Raw genomic sequence first — 11,615 nt, 5'->3', positions numbered from 1 at the left:
CTGATACCCGATATCCTAATTGTCCCAATGTCTGTAGGAGGGACTTTGTGCCCTCCTGACATTCTTTCTCTGAAGCGGCGCCAGAAGGAGGTCATCAACGTATTGGAGCAATGTCAGGGTGGGGTACTGGACCCGAAAGTCGCCAGGTCCCGGTGCAGAGCCTCATCAAAGAGGGTCGGGCTGTTCTTGAATCCCTGGGGGAGCCTAGTCCAGGTCAATTGACCCGAAAGACCAAGATCTGGGTCCTTCTATTCAAAGGCAAAAAGGGGCTGGCTCTCCGGATGCAGCCGCAAGCAGAAGAAGGCATCCTTTAAGTCTAATATGGTATACCAAACGTGGGATGGTGGCAGAGTGCTCAATAAGTTATAGGGGTTGGGGACCATGGGGTGCATGTCCTTCACCCTTTTGTTGACCTCCCTCAAATCCTGCCCTGGCCGGTAGTCCCCAGTCCCTGGTTTCTTTACTGGTAAAAGGGGGGTATTCCATGGTGACCGGCAGGGGATGAGAATGCCCTGGTCCAAGAGCCTCTTTTTTTGCAATAAGCACATTGGTCCCTGTCCATTTTGGCCCCCTTCCTTTCTCCCAGCCTACCTCCCTCTCTTTCTTGTCCTTGAACTACAGTGGCCAGCAGCCTGCTTAATTCTTTATTCTGTTTCATGTCTCTTTCCTCATTTATTGGTTGCTCCTCTGAATATACTTGTAAATTCTCCTTTCCTTCTCTCTTTCTTTGCCTCTTCAGCAGATCCTGTATTGTATACCCCTGCAGACCTTCCAGCCTCTGTAATTTACTTCTGATATCCGGACTGGACTGCCAAATAAAGGATATTGAAACACTAATGGCCTGCCCCGGTTCCCCGGGTCATAGGGAGTATACATTCTGTATGCTTCCTTAAACCTCTCTAAAAAGGCAGAGGGAGTATTCTCATTCCCTTGTATCACTTGCTTTACCTGAGCCACATTAGTGGGGCGGCATGCTGCCCCTCGGAGACCCGCTATAAGCAGCTGGCGATAGAGGCGTAGGTGTCCCTTACCTGCAGCTGTGGTGAAGTCCCAATCAGGTCGCGTCAGAGGGAAGGCCTCGTCAATTTCGTTAGGCAAAAGGGTTGGGTGACCGTTGTCGCCTGGAACGTTTCTCCGAGCCTCCAAAAAGACTCTTTGCTCTTCCTCTGAGGTCAGCAGGGCTTGCAAGAGTTGCTGGCAATCATCCCAGGTGGGCTGGTGGGTGACTAAAATAGACTCGATTAGATTAGTCAGCGCCACTGGGTTTTTGGAAAAGGAAGGGTTATGCTGTTTCCAGTTATAGAGATCAGAAGCTGAGAATGGCCAGTACTGTTGCTGCCCATTCGGACCCTCTCGGAGGGGAAGGGCGTGGGAGGTGGAATCAGGCGGCGGCTCGCGTCTGTCCCTCTGTTGGCCAGCCATAGGTGAGAGGGCCGGGGATTCTTGTGGGGGCCCCTCGGCCATCGCCGCTTCAGGTCCCTCTGGGCTATCTGATCCTGCATATGGAGGAGGCTCAACATTTTACAGGGTGTGTCAAACTTTTCCAACTTCTATAAGCAGTTACAAATATCATCAGGTCAATTCCAGTAAGAGTACAATGACAGACATTGTTGTTACTAAATACCATCAGTTCCAGTCTCTGAGAAACAGTTAAAACCCCAATTTTTCCCCCTTCTTAAGTGAAGAGGGGTTGTTAACGATTGTCCCATGGTACCAGATTTAGACTCGAGCACAAACAGATATACAAAAACAAAGAACATATTTAAACACAAAAATCCAACAATCAGACACAAACAATATGGACGCTCAGCACGGCTTTGGCGCAAAACCGAAAGCAAAACTTCAGACGGAGACTGTGAAAAATCAGGCTCCGGCCACCTTTGGAATGTGGCCCGTCAGATGAGCACCGAAAAGGCTCCAGATTCAGACCCAAGTCAGCAAAGCAAGACTTTGGGATACAGATTGAGCTCCGGAAAAAGCTGCCACCTAATTCAGGGCTCCAGACACCCTTGGAACGTCTTCCAGGGCTGCGGGGTGGAAGTCCGAGCTCGTCAGCTCCTTCCTGGGCCCGCCAGATACAGAGCACCCAGATCTGAGTGTACAGAGTTAACAAAGCACAGAAACGACGCAGACACAGACTAACAAATCGGTGCTGGCCAGCTTACCTCCCGATGGTGGGTCGGTGGTCCCTGGGTGGGGGCCTTCAATTCCCGGCCAATGCACCAAATGAAAGACCCCCGGTAGGGACCTTCCCTCAGGTGGAGACCCCGGACCCACAGACCAGGCCGAGACCACGAGTCGGATGCAAACTGCAAGAGGTTTATTAGGTAGACACAGGTACCTGCGGGCGGCAAAGTCTTTCGGAGGACTTGCGCGCCTGTAGACTGGGAGGAGGACTTTTTATAGGAAAGAGGGCAGCAAAAAGCAATTTACAGAAGCAGAAGCGTGGTTATCAGAATGAGGCGGGGGGGGGGTGGCATGAATGGTTTTCCTCTCCCAGCATGGATGTCTGGCAGCAGACATCCTGCTCTTATCTTATAGGTATCCTACTTTGAAGTCATCCTACTTTGTAGATGTCCTATCTTATAGATATCCTGTTTTCCTCTCACGAGAGCAGGCTAGCTGCTGATCCTGAGAATCTTTCAAGCAAACAGGACGTTCTCCCGGGGAGCCTGCTAGCTGCGGGTTCTGAGGAGGGGGTCTGTAGGGTCTTTCACAAAGCATATTATACACACAATCCTACAGGTCAGGCAGTTGTAGAAAGATCAAATCAAACTATAAAGGATATGTTAAACAAATAGAAAGGGGTGGAAAATTCCCCCAGAAATAGATTACTCTTTTTTCCATGGGAGAAGAAAAACTATGGATACTATCAAAATTAATAAAGATTTGGTTTAAAAAAGAGAAATCTCTTGAGAAAGAGAAATGACAGCTCATCCACAGAGGTCACAACCATACAGATTGTAAGGAAAGCATATAAGGTTGGTGCGGGTTCTGTTCTTGTCTCTGTCATTTGTTGCACATTTTGGAAGTTGATTGATTGCACTTCCTGATCATTCAAGTAATATTATTTTCCTTCTCTGGTCTTTGATGGGGTTGAAAACTAGATAGTTGTAGTTATTTTCCTCTCATGACTTGGCCAAGTTATTTATTATACAAGATTTAAACTAATTAAGATAGGAGAATTATGAATATATTTGTTCTTATTGTATATAATTTTGTATTAGGCTTAGAACTCTCTTATTTAAACAAAAGGGGGAGGTGCTATAAGAAATTCTACAGATAGTAAGTAGCCTTTAAGTTACCCACTTACCTGGACATGGCCAGAAATAATATAACCATTTATGCCAATGTAATGTGTGTGTCCTCTATCTTTTGCAGCTGTGGGATTTGGTTGCTGTTCTCCATTACAGCAGAGGATTCTGATTTGTGAATCTACCCATAAATAAATAACCATATATTATTCTCAATTCTGAGCTAGTGTGGCATTTCTTTTAAGAATCCTTCTTCAATATTTACATATATGCAATATTAATAACTGAAGAAGTCATGAAGTTGAGAGATAGCTGAAGACATGGGAGGAGATAGAGTAGGAAAGGGTAGTGGAAATGGTGTAAACACAATAACCACACATACAAATCTTTAAGAAGACTTTTAAAATTTTTTAAAGAGTGGAAATAAGAGAGCTAGGGAGAGTGAGAGAATAAGAAATAGATGCCTTGAGAGTGATCATGGAGGGAAGCAGGAGGAGCTTCTTGCAAAGGCACACTCCATTTCTGGGCAACATCACTTGGTAATCTTCTCAAGATCCTGGAACAAAGGAAAGGGTTGATCTTTTACAACCTTAGGGGCAGCAGGAAGTTCCACACCATGTGATTTAGCTCATTGTATTCCAAGTGACAAAGTGACAAGGAGCTTGAGAAGCCAGGTGATGTAAACTGAGAGCAGTCATGTTACAGCCCAGACTAATCCTATGAGCTGCAGGACATGTGGGCTGATTAAAGGTGTGGAAATCTGGCTTAAAGGTGCAGATCTGTGTCCTGACACAAAGGTTAGGATAACTCAGAGAATGGCTGGAATTTCCTGAGATGAGAGATTGAGAGGTGACTCAGGGATTTTACTTGTGTTGGTACTGGTGGGGCACTGGGAGAAAGAAGCTCATCCGCAGAAAGTTCTCAGTGAACAGAACATGGAAAGGGGAGAGGAAAAGCCTACTCCAAGTTATCACCATTGGCCATTATAGTGTGAAGACTGATGTTCCCAATTATGACAGGGTGGCTGTCCAATGAAAATAAGAATGGGGTAGGTCATCAAGATGGTTTAGAGGATAAAGGTACTTGCTGTCATTGCTGTTGCTGAGTCCCACATGTGGAAGGAGAGAGCCAACTCCCTCATGTTCTTTAACCTCCATATACATACAGTATAATTTTTTCACCTACTGATGCATAGGTGTTTGTTCTCTCTCACAATACATAAGATGCATACTTAATGTATATTTAAAAATCAAACTGCAGTATTAGCCTATTTTGTTAGCTACCAATGTGAGACTCCCTCAAAAGTCTGTTCCCTGGTTCATTCATTCATTCATTCATTCATTCATTCACAAGTGACTGAGCCTTTGCAGTATTTTGACCTTCCCACAAAAAAAGGCTAAATTCTGTAAGGCAGACTGGCATCCAGAAGGTGAAGTCAGGGGTGGACTGGAATCCAGTCAAACAGATATGGAGGCTGAAGGATGAACACAACTGCCAAGGACACAGGGTCCAATATTCCACCATATACAAAGGGCCCGATATTTCTTTCTTCCCCTTCAGCCTCACTTTTAAGTTATTTTTTAAAAGAATGTTTAAAGATTTATTTATATTTATGGGTGTTTGATTGGCATGTCTCTGAGTACCACATACATGCATACAGTGCCTGCAGAGCTCAGAAGAAAGTGATGGATATTTTAGAATTATAGTTTCAGGCAGTGATGAGCCCAAGTGGTGCTTGGAATTGAGCCCAAGTCCTCTGAAAGAGCAGCCAGTGTCCTTAACCACTAAGCATTCTCTCCAGTTGCTAGCCTCAATTTCACCCTTTTAGTACCCTTCTTGTATTGCACAATTCACAATGGAATCACTGTAGTACAATGCAGGAGAAGGGGAAAATGTTCTATTTGTGTAGTTTGGAGTTTCTGTCACACCTGTCTCTGGTTTCATAGCCATTCAGCCCCAAATAAAGACATAAGAGGCTTATATTAATTATAAACTGTTTGGCCTATTGATCAGAATTATTACTAACCATCTCTTATGACTTAAATTCACCCATAATTGTTGTCTATATTTAGCTATGTGGCTTGGTACTTTTCCCCAGTAACGCATTTTCATCTTGCTTCCTCTGTGTCTGGCTTGTGATTGTACCTCTGCCTATTCTCTTCCCAGAATTTTCCTAGTCTATACTTCATGCCTGGCTAATGGCCAATCAGTGCTTTATTAACAATACAAGTGACAAATCTTTACAGTGTACAAGAGCATTATCCTGCAGCATAATTGTTCTTAACATACAAAAGAATAATCAAGTCTTTTGTTGTTACAAAATGGTAACTCTTGCTAGCAGCCATGAACTGGCACAGTTTGTAATAACCACCAATTAAAGCATGCTGTAACCTGTACACAGTGGCAGAGTGACAAAGCACATCAATGGATCTCTGCTGTTTGGGAATGCCATCCAAATGGACACAGGACTTTTTACCCTTCAAATCTGAAATTCTGAGGTTGAAACTGAAGAAGCTCATGTATATTGCTATGTATGCGTTGGTGATTCTTTGTGTCCTCTGGGGACTAGGGGTTGTTGTGTCAGCTTTGCACACAAGGAATGACAGTTCTTTACCATGCTGACTACCCATCAGTATTTTCTGCCCTTATTGGTGTTTGAGCATTTGATGCAGGACATGTTCAGTGTGGACAAACTGCAATTGCAGAATCTTTGGTGTGAATTCAGCCTGCTGAGAGCAGGACGTATGAGGGAGAAACACAAATCCAGATCTGTGGGTCTCAACAGACACCTAAGCCCACGAAAACCCTTAGGGTTCAGGGAAGGTCTAGCTGTGGAATATTTTAGATGGGGAGACCACCTGAAGTTCTGGCTTCAGATCATTGTCCCAGAATCCTGACTCCAGGTGATCTGGGAAGTGTGGACAGGTTTGGAATCTGACTTGTTGGAATAGACAGAGAATAATGATTTATCAGCTCTCTGAATCTCCTGTATCATGGAACCAGCCAGTGTTATCATGAGAGTCATAGTTAGGCTAAGTTACCAGGGCAAGCCCTTCTGAGTCTCAGCATGGTAAACACAGCTACACAGATGCCCAGGCTCTTAGTCAATTGTTATGATGGGCTATGAGGCTTTGCAGAGCAGTTAGCATCCCCAAAGGGAGGACTAGAGGACACGGGTGCTTCTACATGACTGCATGTCCTCAAGGATTAGGTCTAGTGAACTCTCTCCTGAATGCAAGTAGTAACAGATGTCCTGTCCCAGTGTCAGGTCCTTCTTGATAGTTGAGTCTATCTTATTATCATGCCAACAGTCACACACTATGTGTGTTATCACTGGAATCCTGAGGCATAGCAAACACAGTGGTTATGTGAAGCTCACAGAGTCTGTGTTTGGCAGACATGAAGCACCAGCTATCTGTCTACAGCTATGTGTCCAGTTTTTCTATTATGAATGTTTGCTCAGGTATGTGTGAAATGGGGAGGAACTCTTTTTCAGAGATGTTAATCTTGGTCATTTGCAGCTCGAGGAGACCTTTGGCTCATATTGTCCAGGACATGAAAACCAATGGACAGATAGGTTTGACTCTAGAACTAAGCCACCTGCCCCTGGAGAATTTCTGCTGAATTCCAGGACTCCCCAGAACACACCCTACACAGAAAACCAGGTGTTTTCTGGTGTGCTACTGTCACTCCTCCTGGAAGGGAAAGAACAAGGCTTTCCTTTATCCCTTCAAATAGTGATGCAAAATATTTCATAAAATAGTGGCAAAATGAAGCAAAGAAAATATTTTTCAAAAATACACCGTGACTATGCAGGATTCATCCCAGAGATGCAGGAATTGTTCAGTGTATAAAATCTCTCAATGTAATTCATCATGTAAACAAACTGAAAGAAAAAAAATCTACATGACCATCTCATTAGATGCTGAAAAATTTTGACAAAATCTAACACCCCTTCATGATAAATATCAGGGATACAAGGGGCATACCTAAATCCAATAAAAGCAATATACAGCAAACTGACAGTGAACATCAAATTAAATGGATAGAAACTCAAAACAATTCCACTAAAATGAGACTCAAGACAAGGTTGTCCATTCTCCCCAAATTTAATCAATATAGTACTTGAAGTTCTAGCTAGAGCAATAAGACAACAAAAGGAGATCAAGGGGATATAAATTGGAAAGACATCAAATTTTCGCTATTTGCAGATGATATGATAGTATATTTAAGTGGCCCCAAAAATTCTACTGGGGAACTCCTAAAGGTGATAAACACCCTCAGTAATGTGGTGGGATACAAGATTAGCTCAAAATATAAGTAGCCCTTCTACATACCATTGATAAATGGGCTGAGAAAAATCAGAGAAATATCTCCCTTTAAATATCCATAAATAACCTAAAATATTTGAGGGTAACTGTAACCAAAGAAGTGAAAGACCTGTATGTCAAGAACTTTAAGCCTTTGAAGAAAGAAATTAAAAAAAATCAGAAAATGTAAGGATCTTCCCTTCTCTTTGATAGATAGGATTAATATAGTATAAATGGTGATCTATCAAAAGCAATCTACAGATTCAATGCAATTCACATCAGTGCAGTTCTTCACAGAACTCAAAAGAACAATACTCAACTTCATATGGAGAAACAAAAAAACCCAGGATAGCTAAAACAATCCTGTTCAATAAAGGAATTTAGGAAGTATCACCATACTTGACTTCATTCTCTATTATAGAGTTATAGTAATAAAAACAGCTTGGTATTGACATAAAAACAGACACATGGACCAATAAAATCAAATCAAAGGTCCTGACATAAATTCATACAACTATGAGCACCTTATTTTTGACAAAGAAACTAAAATTATACAAGGGAAAAAAGAAAGCACCTTCAACAAACAGTGCTGGCATAACTGGATGTCAACTTGTAGAAGTATGAAAATTGACCCATGTCTATCATCATGGACAAAACTCAGGTCCAAATAGATCAAAATAAATCAGAATAATCCAGTTCCACTCAATCTGATAGGAGAGAAAGTGGGAAGTATCCTTGAATACATTGGCACAGGAGACTAATTCCTGACACCATGAATAGACACAGATAAACAATTAATAAATGGGACATCCTGAAACTGAAATGCTTCTATAAGGCAGAGAACCTGGTCAAATAAGATAAAATGCCAACATACAGAATGGAAAAAGATTTTCTCCAACCCCATGTCTGACAGTAGGCTGATCTTCAAAATATAAAAAGAACTCATGAAACTAGACATCAAAATACTAAAGGATTCAATTTAAAAAAAAAAAGAATTCTCAACAGAAGAATCTCAAATGACCAAAAGACATTCAGGGAATTTCTCAACATCTTAATCATCAGGGAAATGCAAATCAAAATGACTCTGAAATACCATTTTACACCCGTCAGAATGGATAAGACCATGAACACTGATGACAGTTTATGTTGGAGAGGATGTGGAGTAGGGGAACAATCTTATATTGCTGGTGGGAGTGAAAACTTGTACAGTTACTTGGAAATCAGTATGGCAATTTCTCAGAAAATTGGACATCAATTTACCTCAAGACCTAGTGATACCACTCTCGGGTATACACCCAAAGGATGCTCAATCATATAACAAAGACACTTGCTAAACTATGTTCATAGCAGTATTATTCCTGCTATGAATAGCCAGAACATGGAAGCAACCTAGATATCCTTCAACTGAAGAATGGATAAAGAAAATGTGGTCCATTTAAACAATAGAGTATTACTCAGTGGTTGAAAAAAAAGTGGCTTAATGAAATTTTCATGCAAATGGATGGAACTAGAAAAAAATCATCCTGGGTGAGGCAACTCAGACACAGAAGGACAAACATGGTATATACTCACTCATAAGTAGATATCAGATGTAAAACGAAGAATAACTAGGCTACAATCCACAGCCCCAGAGAAGGTGGGTAACAAGGAGGACCCTAAGAGGGATATATGGATCACCTTGGGAGTGGGAAATAGATGAGATCTCCTGGGTGAACTGGTGGTGGGGAGGGTGGAGAGAGAAGGAATGATGGATGGGAATCTGAGAGATCAGGATGGTCAAGTTGGGGGAAGATCAGAGTGGGAGAGCATGATAGAGATATCTTGGTAGAGGGAGTTATTATGGGGGAGAGAGAAACCTAGTGCTAGGGAATCCACAAGGATGACCCCAGCTAAGACTCCTAGTAATAGTGGATAGGGTGCCTGAACTGGCCTCACATAATGAGTTGGTGACTATCCTAATTTTTATTATAGAACCTTCATCTAGTGACTGATGGAAACAGATGTAGAGCTCCACTGCCAAAGACTGGGATGAGCACAGGGAGTCTAGCTGGAGTGAGTGGAAGGATTAAATAAGCAAGAGGGCAAAGATCATGATAGGGAAACTTGGCTTATGGGAGTACATAGTAGGGAAACTCTAGACCAACAGCTTATGAACCTGCATAGGTTAGACCTAAGCCCTCTGCCTGTAGGTATTGGTTGTGTAGCTTGGTCTGTTTGTGGCCCCTATCAGTGGGATCAAGACCCATCCTTGGCATATGAACTGGCCTTTTGGAACCTATTCCCCATGGTCTGATATCTCAATCAGCTTTGCTGCAGGGGGTGGAGCTTGGTCCTACTTTAACTTGGTATTCCATGCTTTGTTGACTCACATGGGAGGCCTTATTCTTTCTGAGCAGTGGGTGGAATGATAAAAAAGAGGTAAGGAAGGGAATGCGAGGAGAGGAAGGAAGGGAAGCTTTGGTATGTAAAATAAATTTTAAAAATTAATGAAAAGGAAAAGCAGAATATAAATCCTTTGGAATCAATGTTCTATGACCTCAAGAGCAGACCCACCGTATCACCCTGTGGGCAGAAATAATGAGTGGTTTGGTCACCAGAGATTGTGTAGTGAATCCAGTTGCAGCTCCTACACTAGTGTCCTCTCCTATGAGTCTCAAGATAAATCTTGAAAGTCCTAAGTCTTTGAAATTTTGGGTGGCACAAGGATGCCCATGTTCTGAATAAACACTATTTCAACTTTATTCCAGGGCTTCTCAGGCCAAATCTTGATCCTTGTCTAGACACTTCCTACACTAGATGGAATTATGAGTCCCAGAGAGCATAGTGATAAGAATGACAGGCTCTGCATTCCCCCTCTGCTGAGGGTTTCAGGGCAGCTCACAGTTGACTTGTTGACCCTGCCTGTTGTAGCCCTACACATGATATTACAGTTCTCCCTGGGATATTCCTCCCAGAGGGCAATATCAGGAACACACACTCAACAATCAGAAAATTGTTTCCCTGAGTCTTTCAGACTGGTTTTCATCCTGTATGTATTAACCCCAAGTTCCCTGTCAACAGTCTGATGTTTTCATTTGTTTGTTTGTTTAGTCTGAGAAAACCCCTCTACTGGGGAACCAGAGAGTCCCCTCAGTTATGGTATATTTCATAGGGAAAGGCAGGATTATTGCAGGGGAATCACCTAGGCTAAGAGCAGCAGTTTTCTAAGAAGATCAGAGAAAATGTGGGTGTAGGAGCCTATTCCTACAAAGTCACCTAGGGTTCTTGGATAGGAGATCCTCAACGTCAAAGGAAAGTCAGATGAAAGAAACAGAAGACAAGATAGAATCGGGAGGTCTGTCTGATTATGCTGAAGCAGCCAAACAGCCTGCTTTATTTAAAAACTTGCTTATACAAAAGCAGCTTATATACAAAACTTACGTATATACAAAGCACAGCACAGATGGTCAATCAGTATCTAACTACAAGATCATTCCTGTCCTTGAGTGAGCAGTCTCTTCTCCAACATGTGCTTGCTGCTTGGAAACAGCCTTACTTTCTATCGTGATGTTCCTGGGTTTTGCCATCATCAGTAGAGTTTCTACTAGAGTGTCCTTTTTCTCGTGGGCTAAATCAGAAGTCTCTCATAGCTCTCAAGGTTATTAAAAAACGTGGAGAGGGCAAACTTGAATGCAAATGACTTCTTCAAGTCAGAAATGACTCCAGATGGAAACTGAGTCACACATGGGCTCCCACACTTGGAGTCACCCAACACAGAACTCAACCAACACCAGATCCTGGAAGATTGCTATACTGTCTGCTTGGGGTGTCAACCTGATGCAAACTAGAATAATCAGAGAGGAAGGAATGTCTGTTGAAGAAATGCTTCCATGAGATCTAGCTGTAGGGTATTTTCTTAATTAGTGATCAGTGAGGGAGAGTCCAGACCATGGTAGATGGTGACATCCCTGGGGTGGTGGTTGTGGGTTCTGTAAGAGAGAAGATTCAGCAAGCTAGTAAACAGCAGCCCTCCATGGCCTCTGCATCATCTCCTCTGGGATCCTGCCCTGTT

General features: G+C 42.6%; 1 protein-coding gene across 1 annotated transcript; it reads right to left on the bottom strand.

Moving 5' to 3' along the window:
• Positions 1–716: 716 nt before the first annotated feature.
• On the bottom strand, positions 717–2,462 carry LOC130870360 (uncharacterized). Its single transcript, XM_057763060.1, has one exon. The coding sequence runs from the start codon at positions 1,462–1,464 to the stop codon at positions 736–738; it is 729 nt and encodes a 242-aa protein (XP_057619043.1). The 5' UTR covers positions 1,465–2,462; the 3' UTR covers positions 717–735.
• Positions 2,463–11,615: the final 9,153 nt, after the last annotated feature.

This window comes from Chionomys nivalis, chromosome 2 (assembly GCF_950005125.1).
Source record: "Chionomys nivalis chromosome 2, mChiNiv1.1, whole genome shotgun sequence".
NCBI lineage: Eukaryota > Metazoa > Chordata > Mammalia > Rodentia > Cricetidae > Chionomys > Chionomys nivalis.
Note: the sequence above shows the minus strand (reverse complement) of the source record. Positions and strands in the feature narration are given on the sequence as shown.

Excerpts from the sequence above, each read along its gene's own strand:
- LOC130870360 (XM_057763060.1), bottom strand. The coding sequence starts at position 1,464 with ATGGCCGAGGGGCCCCCACAAGAATCCCCGGCCCTCTCACCTATGGCT.